This window comes from Kwoniella shivajii, chromosome 9, assembly GCF_035658355.1.
Source record: "Kwoniella shivajii chromosome 9, complete sequence".
Taxonomy (NCBI): Eukaryota; Fungi; Basidiomycota; class Tremellomycetes; order Tremellales; family Cryptococcaceae; genus Kwoniella; species Kwoniella shivajii.
Window position 1 is genome coordinate 1,488,896 of NC_085916.1, and position 16,969 is coordinate 1,505,864.

The following is a 16,969-nucleotide window of genomic DNA, read 5'->3' on the forward strand; positions in this document are numbered from 1 at the left end:
CCAAGAAAAGTCAATACCGAAACAAACGATGATAACGACAAAAACGAAGTACTGATAACATTTCAAAAGTTCAAAATTAAAGTATCTAGAATGACCTGTATCCGTTAGAAACTTGTGACACCCGAGGGCGTCTTTATCTCGACACATCTGTCGTTCCTACTACTGTCGATCACCTTTTCAATGAGCATGATCAAAGGTCTGGGTATCAAACGAGTGGTAAATCGTTGCAGTCAGAAATGTTGTCTGCTTTTTTTGGCGCCGAGATTGTTGTTGATTTTATATTTACCCTTTCAGTTACTGATATTGGCGCGCGCCTTTCATATTGAGGATGTATCACCCTGTACTACTGTACTCAAAATGTCCTGTTTACCTGTCCAGTTATGCATGCTAGTACCGAACAGGGCCGTAGTATACTTGGTAAGACTTTGGCAGCTGAGATGCTGTGTATCCGATGCTGAAAAAGTGATATGCAGGCTACAGTCGTGGAGGTTGAAATGCACAACAGACTACATGATCATACGAAAAAATTCCTGAATTTCAAATCGTCCCCATCTCATACCGCGATGTCGTCTTAGAAACTTCTATAAGTCCAGTCACCAGCTAACATTGTTCCGATCGGTCGCACCTTTCTCAACCCTTCCGCATTGAGATGAAGAGGATTGTGCGGTATGATGATCAGATCCGCTCGATCTCCCACTTCCAGTCTGACTTTACCGTTCTGATCGAGAGGAATCATTAGCACGAAACGCGCTTTTGAGTGTATTGTAAATTCGATTCAAGTCCCACTCAGGGAATGAATCAACTCACAGAGGTAGATCCAGCCCAAGCCACTTCGAGATCAATGATCTGTTCCTCACAAAAAGGGTTCTTTTCATCACCTTGACCAGCCCTACTGATTGCGACCGCCATAGCTTCCCAAGGTTGAAGAGGCGCTATCGGACAATCGCTGCCCATTTTTATCGGTACGCCGGCATCGACTATCGATCTAAAAGCATATGCCCGATGTTCCCTCCCAGGCCAAAACTTGTGACATAAGTCTCTGTCGTCCACTAGATGACAAGGTTGGATAGAAGCTATCAGGCCCAGTGATTTGAACAAAGGTAGATCGTCAAAGTCGAGTAACTGAGCGTGCTCAATGGTTGAACCTGGCAGAGGTGGACTTGATGCGTTTGCGATAGTTTGAAGCGTCAATCGATTAGCATGATCACCAATGGCATGTACAGCTAATCTAAATCCGTTGTCTATCCCTCTTTGTATCATGTCGGCTAAAGTTTGTGGTTTGTATGCTAATAATCCAAAGTTATCGGGTGATCCAGGATAATGATCATGACAAAAAGCAGTCTGTGAACCCAATGATCCGTCCGTTACGATTTTATATGGCCCGACAGTGACCAGTCCGTTTGTTCCGGGTACTACGTCCCCAGTCTTGTATCCGTTTTCTATCGCGTCAGAGAGATGCTCAGTGTACATTCCGCAATGAACTCGGAGCCATCGTGACCCTTTGGCTGAGCGTCGTTGCCATGACGACATGTTGAAATCCATCTCCAAGTCGACAATCTCAGTGACACCAAGAGCACTAATCGTACGTGTATGTTAGTATGTAGGCAACGCAAGTTGACTTGATTCCGGCAGGGTTCAACAGCGCAAAGGATTACTCACGCTGCTTTTCTAGCTTCATCATCCATCCACTTGTCTAAAGTGTCTACTTTGACGTTACTGAGATGTCTGCTCATTGTGAAAGCTTCTTGCTCATACAGGTAACCGTCATGCTTTTCTGGATCATACCCTCCCAGCTTCAATCCTTCCGAGTTGACAACCATTGAGTGATATCCGTTGAAAAGTAAGAATATGGGTCGGTTGGATGCCAAAGCGTCTAAAGCCTTTCTGTCCAATTTATCCTGATCAGACCAATTGGAATTCCTCATATTTATACCGACGAAATTCATCTCTTGTTCAGGATCATATTCCGGCAATGTCAAAGCATGCTTAACCTGATCCAATACTTCTTGAGCAGATTGACAACTTTGTAAATCGAAACGATGGGATGTCAATGCGTTCAAACGGAAATGAACGTGCCAGTCGATCAAGGACTACCGATCAGAGTCGAGTCTCAGCTCTCGTTTAGGACGGAAACGCGAAAGAGGTTGCACTCACAGGAGCGATCCATTGTTTTCCTTCGCCTTGTGTCTTCATGTCCAAAACCTTGACATTTGAGTAGCCATTGATCTGAGCGGTACTCTCACCAGCGGGTCTAATTGATTTCACTTTCCCATCTTTCAGCAAGACAGAATACAGGGTATCTTCTGGATAACCAACAAGGGCGACATTCTCAATGAGAGTTGAATAAACCATCTTGCTTTGACTGTGAGTTTGACATAGATTGGTGAAGACTTGTTGACCCAAAGGTCATCGACATCTTGCAGCAGGTGCTTTTATTTATCATGCATATTCTACATGAAAGGCGCTCATAGGAGTCTGCTTTCCGAAGCATACGTTTGAACCCCATACTGGCTGGATCATATCAACCATGAATGAACCGGAATCCCGATCCTCGTTTCAGATTCAAACGTCTCTCATCTTGACGCGCGGCAATTATGTTGGGATCCCCTCGAAAGATAGCGCTGACTTTGAAGTTCGCCGTGACGGTCATCTATCTCCAATAATATATCATGTGTGGGCAAGTACTGCAGCACGTGACGAGTGACGCTGCGAGTTTGATAGTCGCAGAGGTGCATTCGGGATGCCAAGATGGTGTGATCAGAAATCAAATGAAATGAGAATGAAACGCCGCTTAATAAAGTGAAACTCGGCTACAGCTGCCTGGTTCATTAACGTTGTGTTGACTCGATTGACCATTCATATCTCGTATATATCACACAATATTTCCAGCAACCGTACTCTACAATCACATCTTTCCAACCCAACACACATAGCGAAAAGATGTACATACGACCAGTCCACGCTGAGCTTGATGTTCCTACGTTGCACCAGTTCATCCGCGAAAACCCTCTTGGATTATTCACAACTGCGATACCGCATTCCAAAAACGCGACATTACAAACCACGCACATCCCATTTGTTCTCGATGCTCCCTCCGAAGAAGATGTAGAGTCCAAAGGAGTACTTCGGGCTCATATGGCTCGGGCGAATCCACAAACAAAATCCATCATTGACTCCCTTACATCGTCCGGATCCAGTGAATTGGAAGAAGAAGTATTGATCCTTTTCAACGCTCCTGTACATTCATACGTCACGCCAAAGTTTTACGTCGAGACAAAACCCAAAGACAGCAAAGTGGTACCCACGTGGAATTATGCAGCAGTACAGGTATATGGGAAAGCAAGTGTGTATTACAAAAATGATACCAACACCTCTGCCTTTTTGCAACAACAAATTGAAGAATTATCGGAGCAAAATGAACGGCAGATGTCGAAAAGACGAGGGATAGAGGGGGATAAGAGCTGGCAGGTATCCGATGCTCCTGACAAATACGTGGATCTATTGAAGAAAGCTATCATTGGGCTGGAGATTAGGATTGATCGGATTGAAGGAAGATTCAAGCTGAGTCAAGAAAGTGGTGATGGTGATTGGATGGGTGTAGTGGAAGGATACAAGTCCCTCTCAACAGAAGAAGGAGACAAGATGGCGACGTTGATAGAAAGTAGAGGAACAGAAAGGATATCTAAGAAAGGTGTTTGTCCGATATCATAGCATTCCATCAATTCATCAATGACACAAGAGCAGGTGCGATTCCCTGTCCAGACCGCGGACTGGATATTCAGCTTGTCTGGGTGCAGCATGATATAGAGCATAAGACTTGCGCTGAAACGTAATTGCGAGGCAAATGTACTATGTAACTAGTCAGTATGGATAGTTGACAATTCAGTACCGCCTCATTGATAAATATGGATATCCACACATACATTCTGATTGTACTACTACACATTACCTGTGACCTATTTCATCTCCATTCGCCTCATGAACAAACTACTGACATTACTAATAAGCCCTTCCGTCAAGCAAGATAGCCAATGCGCTCAAGCACCAAGCTACACCATAGACAGGAATCCTTCTAAGATGTTTGGTTTCCCAAGCGATTATCAACAGTTTTGCTTCATCCTCTTTCGCTGATGTACCCGCTTTCCCCCCGTCTTCGGCGAGTTCGTGAAGCCTAGCATTTACCGGTAACAAGCCCGAGATCACTGTGATGGGCAAGATCAACAGAGAGGTGATACCGGATACGAGCGTAAGTCGAGATATGAGTGGAGATCGATGAAGGTACGATGTGGTCAAGTTCAGTCCTGCAGATGCGAGTGAAAGTCCTACTACCCAGGTCTTTCAATGGGTTAGAGGGCTAGTCATATATAATGTAATCCCCACACAGACGATTTTGCACTTACCGCTGCGTTGTCAAAGTAAGCTTTCCACAGTTGAGCTCTTCCCTTATCGTTCAGCTGCACAGGGGTCAGCCTTGAGTTGAGATAGGGGATAAGTCCTCTTTGATATTCTGCGACATTGGCGAAGAAGACATAAGAAGTAGTCAATCCGCCTATAGCTAGAGTGACAGATGGTGCAGGAAGCGATAAAAGAGCGCTAGAAAGTGTTGACATGGTGTTGTGTGCAGGTATACTATATGCTGCAGATATGGGGTCTGGCGTTGTTGATTGGAAGAAACAGCGATATGGATACAACCGGTATTTTATAGGTACGAAAGCTCGGTTTCGCCGTTTTGTGGGAATGACGGGGAGAGCTCGGCAATGGGGATTCACGTAAAGGGTTTTGGTGTTTTTCCATTATCACCGAAGACTGGTGGGATGCAAAACCGAGCAAAAGTAATCGTACTTTTTCGTCTTATATAGAGCTCATAATGTTGGTCCCACACGTTCGGCAAACACTCATGATATAAGGCGAGCACAGGTATATCAGCGTGAAGCCGATGTTGTGACGAGTAGGTGGAATCTTCCAGCCGAAGCCGAACAAGCAACAAAGGCTATCTCGGAATTTGGATTTCTGTTTCGCAATCTCGATTATCTACAGCTCATCTCGCTGAAGTCTCCAGCTCAAGGTTACAGCTCAACACATACAACCTGGCGCAATCTGTTTTCTTATAATCAGTACTGATACTCAGCTCATCCCCATGTTCTTACATTGATAAGCTATTTTCGGATTTGACCGGTCCGAACGGTGAGTGATGCCTTATGAGATCTTCAGGGATGCCGGATATCCACTCGATCAAAAAATTGGTCGGTATTCCATATCGAGAATAACTGTTTGCATCGACTCCCTATTCGTAATTAGATGTTGTTCACGAAGTCGCTTCTTGACCACCAGTCCCTCATCGGCGCTAGAAGATTCTATCATGGATTCCGGGTCAACTTCGGCGGGGACTATCATCTTCAAGGGTGAGTCACAAGTGAATATGCGGTGGTAGGCGTGATTTGGGCTGAGCCGTGGGTTAGCATTTATGCCTACGCTGAAGATGGTGCTATGCATTTTGCTTGGGTTCTTTGCTACCAAAAAAGGATGGTTGACGGCTGCCGGTGCTAAAGGTCTAGGAGCTATCGTCATTGTAAGTTGCAATAGTGTTTCGGAAAACAGCGCGTTTGACAACACTCTGGGCAGCAAATCACATTACCCGCTTTGATGTTCTCATCCATGGTGACCGCTTTCACACCAGAGAACATCGGCGCATTCGGTCCTCTAATGGTGATAGCGATCATGTATCAACTACTGGGGCTATCCTTTGCTTGGGTAATTAGGGAATTGTTTTATGTACCTATAGATTTTAGATGGGGTATTCTCGTGGTAAGTCTGCTTACACGTAATACCATGTACCTTGTTGACAATTCGCAGTCCGGCTTGACATCAAATTGGGGTGAGTGACAACATCGTATACTGGAGGGAACATGTCTGATAGTCATCCGCAGGCAATCTACCCACTGCGATTGTGCAAACCATGGCAAAAGAAGCACCTTTCAACCCGGCTGTGGACGTAGATCTCGGTGTAGCATATGTCGCGTGAGCATATTCTCACACAATTCTTACCCTTGTACTGATCTCGCTTAGCATCTTCATCTTCATCATGAATACCACGTTCTGGGCTTTGGGTGTGCATAAGGTGAGTTCAATCCGTCGAAGGAGTTCTCTAATCGTGGTTCTATAGCTTTGTGCGTGGGACTTCCAGGAAAATCGAAGGCGGCAAGACCAAGCGCCATTGAAAGAGAGATGGTCATCACAGTTAGAATCGACAAAAGGCAAGTTCTCGAAGATGACGGGACTGAGAAGTCGTACCAAGGTAGACTTGGAGAATCAAGTCATATCGGAAGCGGAGATGACGGACAGAGTAGAAGATACAGGAGACGACAAGACATTCGCTGAAAACGATATCGAGCCGTATGTTCCCCCAGCGTCAAGTAGCTCCAATCAAGTGTCTGCATCCGTACTTCACGATGCCATGCCCACTACTCCGCCATCTCTGACACAAAGTTCTAGCAGACATTCTCATCACTCAGGCAATACTATCCGAACGGATCATGCCGATTCTGACACTCGAAACCCCGATATTGAAATGGTCAGGAAGCCGAAGACATCTTTGTGGAAAAGAATACTGCATTTCATCAGAGATCTACCCAATGTGACCAAAGCGATCGTTATCGCCATTCCTATATCTACGATCCAACCTCTCAAATCTCTATTTGCCACTACAGAAGGTTGGACAGGCGGGAAAATGCCCAATGCGCCCGATGGAAATCCTCCATTACACTTCATCATCGAAACTGCTTCGTTCTTGGGAGCAATCGCTGTGCCTGGAGCTCTACTGTTATTAGGAGCGAGTTTTGCGAGATTAAAGGCGAGTTTTGAATGGAAAGGGCCTTTCGCTGATTTATGAGAGCAGATGCCGAAGAATTGGAAAGAATTACCTATCGGAGCAATCATAGCTCTTACGACGTCCAAGAGTGAGCACTATGGCACTGTTTCGCGGACCAGCTGACTGTTAATTACAGTGATCTTGGTACCGGTGTTTGGCATGTGCGTGAAAAGATCCCCGTATGTGGTTCTTGGCTTACTCTTGCTCACAGATTTATCATACAAGCTTTGAGAGATCATACCACGTTACTACCCCGTGCAGATAAGAGTGAGTACACAATGTAAGCGGTTTCATTGACGATCACAGTACGAACCTTCGTGGCAATACTACTTTCTGGGACGCCATCCCAAGTGGTCCAGCTCGTCGTTACACAAATGTATAACCCTGACGGAACAGCTGATTCGTTATCGACCTTTTTGCTCTTACAATGTGAGTCGATTTCGACCATGTTGCCAGTTGCCCGTGTTGAGATTTTTCTTCAGATGCTCTGATGTTTATATTATCAACGTGAGTCGTTCATCTTCGGAGTACTAACCATGTTGACGATCTGCTGCCTGGTTCCCAGAGCGCTTACAGCGATAGCACTGTATATAGTAGAAAGATAGTTAGATTATCCAGTATGTGAATTGTTATGCATATCGAGACCTGTTGTATTGTGTTACGGTAAATCTGCTCCAAACTCATTTCTGTACGGAGATTACCGAATATCACGCAATCTTATCTCCCGATGAGCAATCATCACTCCATGTCACATCAATATACGATGGAACGGTGATGATAGGATGACTAGATATCGAAGGATCCCAAGAAGCACTTAAGTATATCTGCAGGAGCATATGATGTACGGTTCAACACTAATCCCATAATAAAATGTTGGTCGTGCTTATCGCTGCGAGTATAGCCATACCAGTCTTTGCGCAACAAGCGCACTTTGAGCATCTCGATAATTCCGCGCCCTATGGATTTGAATGGCCAATCAAGGAAGTAGCTGTCATAGGTGCTGGTGTCTCGTAAGCCCCACGTTACACTGAGTCGTTCTTGAGCTTATTCGTTTACAGTGGACTTCTATCATATCGCGCATTATCCGACAAGCATCATTTTGATCGCATCAGAATATTTGAGAGAGATGAAAATCCGGGTGGAAATTGGCATTATTCGGATGAGCATGCTGCTACGGTACCCATCGCATCTGGGCTTGGATGTGATTGGTGGAAAGCGGATTACACTGCGAATATCCCAAGTCAGATCCCTTTTCACAAGGTATACAAAGCTGGATCAAACGAATCGTTACGGGATGAGTTTGAGAAGAACAGGATTAATCATAGACAGCCAAAACCATTGTGGCAAAGCCTCAGAGCGAACACCCCTGCACCGCAACAACAGGCAAGTCACACCGAGACAGTGCGCCGATGGATGCTAATGATCTCGGCAGGTTCCTGGCTTCTCATGGCCGTTTGGTGTCGAATGGGCATCACATCACTCCAAGGTACAACGTTATCTTCGTTCATTCGCGTCTTGGCTTGGCATCAATAACGGGGACCAAAGTACAGATGTATCTTACAATACTCGGGTAGAGCTAGTGTCCAAGAGGCTGGACAATAAGGGGAGACAGACAGGATGGACACTGGTGCTCCGAAAATATGTGCAAACATATCAAGGAGTGTATGTAGAACAGTACTGGGAAGAGGTAAGTCTGGCTCAAACAGTCCCCCGCTCACAGTCCAGCACTTTGATGCAGTCGTTGTCGCTGCCGGGAGATTCAACATTCCTCATATCCCGGCTATACCGGGTCTGATCGAATGGCAAGAGCAGTTCCCACAGGATATCATTCATTCGAGACAGTATCGCTTCGGGGAAAGCTCGGCAGGCAAGAACGTGATTGTCGTTGGGGCATCAGTGAGCAGCATGCTAGCGGAACATTGCTGATCGTACAGGCAAGCGCAACTGGCATCTCACTGGACATCAACACATTTGCAAAGACTAGTTATTTAAGTGTGAGGGTGAGTGAAAGGATCCCAGTTGGCTGTGCTAATCGTACATAGGAGCATAGTAACGATCCTCGAGCACCAATTCGGAGGGAAGCCCACTTGAGTTCCGTGGCAGGTAATACCACAATGATCGGCGAAATCAAAGCTTTTCATCCCATCCCTAAGCATGGCAATATGAGTACAGGCGAGATTGAACTTCTCAACGGGACTGTGAGTGCAATTATGGATTTCCACGCTGACAATTGCAGACCATCACCGGGGTCGACCAGATCATTTTCGGCACCGGATTCCGATATGCCTTCCCATTTCTCCCTCAATACCACAACTCTTCCGTTTCAGGAAACGAACCGGCTGACAGCGAGGAACAGCCTATCGTGACTGATGGATCGCATGTTCGATCTCTATACCTGGATACATTTTACATCGATCAACCAACATTAGCTTTCCAAGGGCGTGAGTATGAGACAGTATTTTATTGAACACCGGGATTAACGGGACTTGAATACAGAGAATGTCGGTATACAAACCTTCATATATGGGAAATACGCCGGCGAAGCTATCGCTAGGGTATGGAGTGGTAAGGCTCATCTTCCCAGCGCTCAAGCACAATGGCGACATTTCTGGAAGACAGTAGAAGAGAGAGGTGGTCTGAAGAAAGGATTCCAGTGGCTTGATAATGAGCTGAATTCTCGTAAGTGAAGCTCATCGGGTCCAACGATACTCATACCCTGACATCATTTCATGCAGGATCGCTCAATTATTTCGTGGCTTGGTTGAATGCTGCGGCAATCGAGAATGGGGAGAAGCTATTAGAATTGCCTCCGGATGTGTGAGTGCTGTACTAGCAGCATGGTAACAGCGCTGATATCTTCTACAGGACCGATGTGATGGACGTGTGGATGAAGGCCAGAGCAGCCGGCGTGTCAGTGAATCCTGATGGGCGAAACGATCTTCAAGAAATTGACCATGTGCAGCATCAATGGAGAGCGGCCATACGAGATGATTGGTGATACTGAGAGTTTTGAGCTGCTTTCTGAAACGTCTTCTGTTGATACGTTCATAGGCTTCATGCAAATGTGGGATGGAGCCGTCACTGGTCTCCCCGCTCCCAGCTCTTCTTCCAGACGACATCTTTCAGTGGCAGCTGAGATGAGGTCGAGCAGTTCCGAGTACCGGGATTCGATCTGATTCACCCGCCTGACGTGACGTTGTATAAGCAGGATATAAAGTGCTTGTTGCAGCTTACTGCATGAGACTGGCTACAGGAGCGGCGGGGATGAGTGGAAGACAATCGTTACTGTAGGTACACCCCGATCAGCTTGTACGCCGTCGACTGTGGGTAACTCACTTGCTCTCTTCACATTTCGAACACGGTCCTTCCGAGTCTTGAGATCCCGGTCGACACTTGGTTTTCACGCGTCTGGAGTATGTTCAGTCACCATTTCCATAGCGTGAGTTTTGTAAGCACCTCACCTGCATCTCGCACATGCCAGCTTGTTTCGTCAAGGGGATGTCGACATGGCTGTTGTCAAATAGGTGAACGTGAAATGGTGAGAGAATGTGGGTTCACTCAATTTCAGGTTTAGTGGAGAGTGGAGGTGCAAAGTATCATTTAGATGACCGAATATGCATTATAAATAACCAAAGTATTGCTCTGATTATTCCCAATGAATCTTCACGATTCACCAGCAGACGGTGATATGTTGGATGCGGATGTAAGAGCTATCATGGATATGACGGGAATCGTCTGACACCAACTTTGATCAAATGGTCGCCGCGAAGACCGAGTTGCAATCGCCCTTTGCTGTAAGGAGACTGTTGTCAATGTCAATCAACCTAGCCTTTCGTCGTTACATCTTTCTCTACCTGTATCCTCTTCGACAAACAACATGCACATTGCAATAGTCGGAGCAGGATATTCTGGCCTCGTCACCGCATCGACCCTCATCTCATTTGGACACACCGTGGTCATCTTTGATTCCGCACCTGATGTCGGAGGTGTGTGGTCAGCGACACGATATTACCCAGGTCTGAAAGCGCAGAATACCAAAGATACATACTGCTTCTCGACATTACCGATGCCTGAAGAGTATTCACTACATCCTGACGGTCAACAAGTACAAGCTTACCTCGAAACTTTTGTAAGGAAGAATGGTCTAGATAAAGAAGGAAGATTGAAGTTGAACGTCGAAGTAGTCCAAGCGGAGAAAGGGGATAGTGGATGGATTATCCAGGTGAGCTACACTGCTGAGGGAGAACATGATACTTTGACTACCAGTCAAACATCTGAGCTCACCACAAACACTTCAGATTCGCTCGAAACAGGATGATCAGACCAAATCCTACTTTTTCGACTACCTCATTTGCGCTACAGGCATCTTCAACCAACCTCATATCCCTTATCTTCGTGGTGCTAACGATTTCGTAGCGGCTGGCGGGGTGATCCTTCACTCATCCAACTTTCATCACCTCTCGAGCATCAAGGATAAGAATGTGGTCGTGGTGGGATATGGCAAATCGGCGTGTGACGCGGCTGTCAGTGTAGCTACTTCAGCGAAGTCAGTGACAATTGTAGCTCGAAACATAATCTGGAAGCTGCCAACATACGTTGGTGGAGTGTTACACTTTTCTCTTCTCCTTTTGACCAGATTTGTGAGTGGCCAAACTGCTTTATCACGCCCATGCCTGACAGCTGTGATAGGGTGAAGCGCTCTTTCCCTTCATCCGACCATGGAAATCTCAACGATTCCTCAACTGTGGAATGAGAGTCTATTTTCGCAATCTGCTTTTCACTGTATTGTCCTGGATAATAACGATTCAAATGAGACTTGATGAATTCCAAATTCACCCACACAAACCATTCGAAACCATTGCTAGATCCAGCATCTCCCTCGCAAGTGCAGGATTCGTTGACGCTATGTCGAAAGGTGACATCAAGGTAGAACGAGAAGTTACGGTTGAATCCCTTTCACCGCGCAACGTGACACTGTCCAGTGGTAAAGAATTATCCGCTGATGTGATCATATGCGGCACGGGTTGGAAGCAGAACATTCCATCGTTCATATCGGCACAACTTGCAGATACACTCAAGGATAAGAACGGAGATTGGCTTCTGTACCGTCATGTATTTCCAATCGACATCGAAGATCTTGCGTTTATCGGATTCAATTCATCTATCTTCTGTCCTCTGACAGCTGAGATCACTTCCATCTGGCTCGCAGCGCATTTGAGAACAGATGAACAAGATCCGCTTCTCGTTCTTACTTCCAGACACCAGCAAAGACAGAAGACAGCTGAAGAAGTCACATGGCATAGAGAAAGAACGGAAGGTCATCATGCCAGTGGAACTAGTATTGTTCCCTTCTCAATGTCGAATATTGACGAGATGCTGGGTGACCTGGAGGTGGAAATTGGTTGGTTAGATTACATGAGAGAATGGGTGTTACCTATACGACCGTCAGCTTGTAAGTGTACATGATACGGCTGTGAAAAGGTTGATAGCTGATAGACAGTAGATCGTTACATCCTGCCCACGGTTCTACAACGCGTCAATGCCGGCAGGAAGGAGAAAATCGCGTGAGCCTATTTGATAGTGACATTGGCTATGATGCGAGGTAGATACATTCGTATCATGAGACAGCGGTGTGAGATAGCAAGTGTAGAGGTAAGGGAGAGAGCAGATGAAACTGTGCATGTATAAATCCATGTAATGGAAATGATTGCCCAATTTTGCCACCGAACCTGGGTGACGTTGTAAGGTCCATGACGTTTTACTGAGTTTATCGACTTGAACGTTTCGAATACCTTTTTCCATCTTTCCATTCATTCCCAATATTCACCATATCTGCATAAACCGTACATCATTATACCCAAACCGACTTGCTGATTGGCCAACACCTAAACGATGATATAGACACATTCTCATGCATGTCTGACGCATGATGTCAACCCCTCGCTCCCGTAAATCATCAGTCAACTCCCACCGACCACCGGCTTCTCTTCGTATCCCATCAGCCGCTCGTCGAGCCTCCAATACAGCACTTTCTTTTGTCTTCGCGCAAGGTGATCCGGCACGATCACACGCACTGAGCGAAGCCCATCTGTCTAGGCAGCTGGATGGGGATCTTGGCGGGAAACAGATGGGGCTGAGGAGTAGGAGGTCTAGTTCCGCTACTGTCAGAACAATGAGAACTGTGTCAGGTTTGAGAAGTCCTAGTTCGGATCATAGAAGTCTCATGGAGGAGGAAGAGAACCAAGGAGAGCCATCGAGGGGTAGAAATACAGCATCACCGGAACCCATCGCAGATCTCTCACCACAACTAATTGATGACCCATCAGCTTCCACTTCACATAGAAATCCCTCGCCTGCCCCGACAATCAATAAACGTTCTCTCAACCCCAAATCCTCCTCCTCATGGCTCCGTTGGGCGTCTCCTACTCCTTCGTTCCCGCGCTCACCATCAGTGTCCAAAGGAAAAGCTAAAGAAAAGGAGCGTTTCGATGATACGGATTCAATCAGGGTTGCTCTATTGCCTGCCCCTTTGGAAACGGATTCGGTTTCGAGGTCCTCATCACCTCCGACCTTGATCGACGAACCTCACAATTCATGTGATCCTTCACCTAATCCTCTTCCCGATCCCTCCGACTTGCTATCAAGCATCCCAACTGCATTGCCGGACCCTCCAACGATATCTCGCGGTTGGTGGGGACGAGCAACGCCGAGGAATTCCGTTGAGCCCAAATCGTTTCTGAACGACTCCAAAGTCTCTACGAACCCTACAGACGCAGTCAAGATACTCACGACTTCATCTCATCCACCTAATCAAACAGCGGGAGAAGATTTATCCGATGTGCTGCCGCATATCCCGACCATGGCGTCACATTCATTCTCACCCTCGCAAACCAACAATGCAATACTTGTCGCAGATCCATCTAATCAAGAAGCATTAGCTGAAGGATTGCCTCAAGAATCCAACGATCAGACGGCAACCACATCCAGCAGAAAAGGATGGAAAGGATATCTGAGTTGGAGTAGCGATGGGACTCGGGAGAAAGTCAAGACAATCGAGCCTGCTGCTCCCCTTCCTCCAGATAATGATCATGCAGTCAACGAGCTATCATTTACTGATGATGCCCATGACACACCCGTTACCACCGCCGAGCCTCTTACAAATACGGCCATCTCTCCTGACCACCCTTCGTTACCACACACAGCACCCTCGAATCAAGCCACGCAGCCTCAACCATGGTCTACCTATTTCTACTCTTTCGTTGTCCCTCCCCCACGACCAGCAGAGCACACGTCCCAGCCTGCGCCATCCCACGTCGTTGAAACAGGCGACCCAACCGAGGAACAGAGACCAGTCCACAATCAACCTGCTCCAGACCCTTCTGTCGAGGAAGCTACGCCAATCTCTTCGTCTGAACTCCCAACACAGGCAGCCATCCCTTTCAACGCCGCCCCACAGCGTAACCCAGATCGGAGGCCGTCAACAAACGGATGGCTCGACTATCTCGCTTTTAGAGCGGGTCAAAAGAACGTCGATGGTGGCTCTGTTTATACTGTGGATAATGGGAGAAACACCTCGGAAGCACCTGGAGAAGAAGTCATGGATTTTTCTGCGGACCCTGAATTCCCTTCATCCGCTAACTCTCACAATCTCGCTCCTCCGCAACTATCAAAAAACAAAGAAGTCAAAGTCGCAGCAGAAGCAGTTAAGACGGTCACGCCCAAGCCGTCACAAACAATGGACGTCCGAAAGAAGCGCTTGTCCAACGCTTCCGTCCTTTCTAATGGTAGCCTGACTCCTGCACTGGCATCTCCTAACACCCGTTCATCTCTAGAAGGCAATCGTCCTGGACTTGCACATCAGAATGGATCTTCTCTACCACCACCACCTCAGCAACCCTCGGTTCAACCGAATTTGGTCATTCCTACTTTCAGAGATACCTTTGATCGTCCGCCTCGTTCTTTCTTACCAGTACCTGTTCCAACGCAGACTCCTGAGCCACCGAATAAAGGCATAACCGCAGCCACCACTGGACTCGCTTGGAAGGCTCTCGGTGCTGTGGGTAGTTATGTTTACGGAGGCGCGGAGATTGCGCAGAAGACCACGTCCGAGACTCTAACTGAAGATGAATGCGAAGTGAGAGGTCGAAAAGAGGGCAGAAACGTGGGGTCAGACATGCCAAGACGAATCGGTTTGGGAAGTGGAACGCCCGATGATGGATGGAGAGATGTGAGAAGGGTGGTGGTGATTGGTGTCCATGGATGGTGAGTTTCCCCCTTTTGGATCTATCCAAACTGACACTCGTTCAGGTTCCCCGCAAAAATGCTCAATAGTGTTATTGGCGAACCCACGGGTACTTCTATGAAATTCGCCAGTATGATGGGTCAAGCGGTCAAGCAATTCTTCGACGAAAAAGGTGTTGATGATCTACGTTTAACACTTATGCCGCTCGAAGGAGAGGGCACGATTGATTCGAGGGTCGATAGGTGAGTGCGAAAGGGTTTTGGCGCCGCTGATAAGCATATAGATTGTACAAGGCTTACCTGAGTAATCCCGCTTGGATAAACGATCTTCGTCGAGCCGACGCTATTTTTTTCGCCGCCCATTCCCAAGGCTGTATAGTCACCACCCATTTGATCTCTCGCATGATCGCTCAAGGTCATATCAGAACTGCCCTAAATGCTGAAGCTGTCTCGCGTTGTGAGTGGGCTTTCGGCCCTATTGGCGTTGTACCCCAAGAAGATCCTCGGAAAGGTCGAAGATATCCTATTCCCATTGTGGGGTCGGAAGGAGGATGTCAAAAAGTGGCAATGCTAGCTATGTGTGGAGTACATCTCGGCCCGCTTTACTCTATCAGTACATCTACTGTCATCCAACCGTACCTCCAATGGTTCGAGAATGCTGCTGCGAGGGAATTATTCGAGTTTCAAGAGTCGACTTCGGCGGTCAGTGTAGCATATCAGAAAGCTTTATCGATGGTGTTGGAAAATGAAGTCCGGGTGGTATTGCTGGCTTCGCTGAACGATCAAGTGGTGAGTATCTCCAGTACTCAAACCAATTGCTAACACGGCGCAGGTCCCTATCTATGGCGCCTCTTTCAGCACAGCCACCCATCCTCTCCTTCTTCGTGCTCTGTACGTTGACGGGGCTTCCTACGCTCAGTCAGACTTTATGACCAAGCTCCTATCTTTCGCCTTCATGCTCAAGAACGCAGGTATAGATGATCAAAGATTAGTGGAGCATCTGAGTGAGGCAACAGCGGGAAGCTTGACAGGTGAGTTCTTGATGCGCTCTTGTTCATACTGATCACCTGTTACACTAGGCATTGGTCATTCCACCCCTTATGAAGAGCTGTCATGTTACTCCGTCGCGGTACACTATCTTTTCCATGCTGGATCGGCGCGTCATCCTCTCTCACCGCTTCAGGTCGAACCATTCTCGGCCAGAGACGCCAAGAACGATTTCGAGCTACCGTGGATCATGCGTGCTTTGGTGGACTCGCCAGAGATTAAAGATTTATTCCCGGGAGAGCTGAAAGACCTGAAAGAAGGCATACTCAATTGGAGGCCGAATACGAAAGTCTTGAAGGAGATCAAGAAGAGGGTGAGTCTTATATTATCGGTGTGGACTAACATGGGTCATCAGCTGGAACCTATGGCCGGCAGGCAGTCACGTTTGAGGGGTCTTCATGTATCCCCATCTTCTGCTTCTCTCAATTCAAACCACGACTCAAGTCTTGGGATCAGTCCGGGCGGACAAAGAGCATTGGCTTCAGGTAAGGCTCTCAAGAGTCGTCTCTGAGTGAGGCGCTGTATTGTGGATCAAGTGCAGAATAATCAGCTTACAGTTGCTTTCATTAGGGCTGCGTAAAGATTGGTAATGAACCAGTTGTTGTATATCATGCATATGTCGTCTACCCACCGGCACAGAGTTGAACCGTTTCCGCTGACTCCTGCAGTCCGACATCGGAATTGACCGAGAAATATCGTCTCTCCACATGATCAACGACGTGGGAATGATCGAAATGGTAATTACCGAGCGGTCCGTGATCGGTCCGCCAAGACTGAGATTATTTATAGTCTTCCGTTCAGCAAGCATGATTA

The 16,969-nt window shown here is 47.0% G+C and overlaps 7 protein-coding genes across 7 annotated transcripts; 5 read left to right on the plus strand and 2 right to left on the minus strand.

The window, feature by feature from the left end:
- Positions 1–571: 571 nt before the first annotated feature.
- Positions 572–2,352, minus strand: IL334_006889 (uncharacterized protein; the record flags this gene model as incomplete). The annotated part of the gene is made up of 4 exons (XM_062938586.1): positions 572–718; positions 808–1,576; positions 1,660–2,090; positions 2,155–2,352. The coding sequence occupies 4 exons, from the start codon at positions 2,350–2,352 to the stop codon at positions 572–574; spliced, it is 1,545 nt and encodes a 514-aa protein (XP_062794637.1).
- A 588-nt stretch (positions 2,353–2,940) lies between these two features.
- On the plus strand, positions 2,941–3,711 carry IL334_006890 (uncharacterized protein; the record flags this gene model as incomplete). The annotated part of the gene is made up of 1 exon (XM_062938587.1): positions 2,941–3,711. One exon carries the CDS (start codon positions 2,941–2,943, stop codon positions 3,709–3,711), a length of 771 nt encoding a protein of 256 aa, XP_062794638.1.
- Positions 3,712–3,999: 288 nt separating this feature from the next.
- IL334_006891 (uncharacterized protein) lies at positions 4,000–4,610 on the minus strand (the record flags this gene model as incomplete). The annotated part of the gene is made up of 2 exons (XM_062938588.1): positions 4,000–4,335; positions 4,401–4,610. 2 exons carry the CDS (start codon positions 4,608–4,610, stop codon positions 4,000–4,002), a joined length of 546 nt encoding a protein of 181 aa, XP_062794639.1.
- A 749-nt stretch (positions 4,611–5,359) lies between these two features.
- IL334_006892 (uncharacterized protein) lies at positions 5,360–7,473 on the plus strand (the record flags this gene model as incomplete). The annotated part of the gene is made up of 13 exons (XM_062938589.1): positions 5,360–5,402; positions 5,460–5,569; positions 5,623–5,805; positions 5,854–5,875; positions 5,928–6,018; positions 6,067–6,118; positions 6,164–6,850; positions 6,896–6,956; positions 7,005–7,029; positions 7,080–7,135; positions 7,265–7,297; positions 7,351–7,375; positions 7,434–7,473. 13 exons carry the CDS (start codon positions 5,360–5,362, stop codon positions 7,471–7,473), a joined length of 1,428 nt encoding a protein of 475 aa, XP_062794640.1.
- A 265-nt stretch (positions 7,474–7,738) lies between these two features.
- On the plus strand, positions 7,739–9,866 carry IL334_006893 (uncharacterized protein; the record flags this gene model as incomplete). Its single annotated transcript, XM_062938590.1, has 9 exons — positions 7,739–7,878; positions 7,927–8,251; positions 8,301–8,555; positions 8,803–8,868; positions 8,911–9,066; positions 9,126–9,309; positions 9,365–9,547; positions 9,604–9,685; positions 9,734–9,866. 9 exons carry the CDS (start codon positions 7,739–7,741, stop codon positions 9,864–9,866), a joined length of 1,524 nt encoding a protein of 507 aa, XP_062794641.1.
- An 879-nt stretch (positions 9,867–10,745) lies between these two features.
- IL334_006894 (uncharacterized protein) lies at positions 10,746–12,436 on the plus strand (the record flags this gene model as incomplete). The annotated part of the gene is made up of 4 exons (XM_062938591.1): positions 10,746–11,090; positions 11,167–11,508; positions 11,558–12,320; positions 12,372–12,436. The coding sequence occupies 4 exons, from the start codon at positions 10,746–10,748 to the stop codon at positions 12,434–12,436; spliced, it is 1,515 nt and encodes a 504-aa protein (XP_062794642.1).
- A 361-nt stretch (positions 12,437–12,797) lies between these two features.
- On the plus strand, positions 12,798–16,667 carry IL334_006895 (uncharacterized protein; the record flags this gene model as incomplete). The annotated part of the gene is made up of 6 exons (XM_062938592.1): positions 12,798–15,130; positions 15,176–15,344; positions 15,404–15,898; positions 15,942–16,140; positions 16,189–16,469; positions 16,512–16,667. The coding sequence occupies 6 exons, from the start codon at positions 12,798–12,800 to the stop codon at positions 16,665–16,667; spliced, it is 3,633 nt and encodes a 1,210-aa protein (XP_062794643.1).
- Between the last annotated feature and the right edge of the window lie 302 nt (positions 16,668–16,969).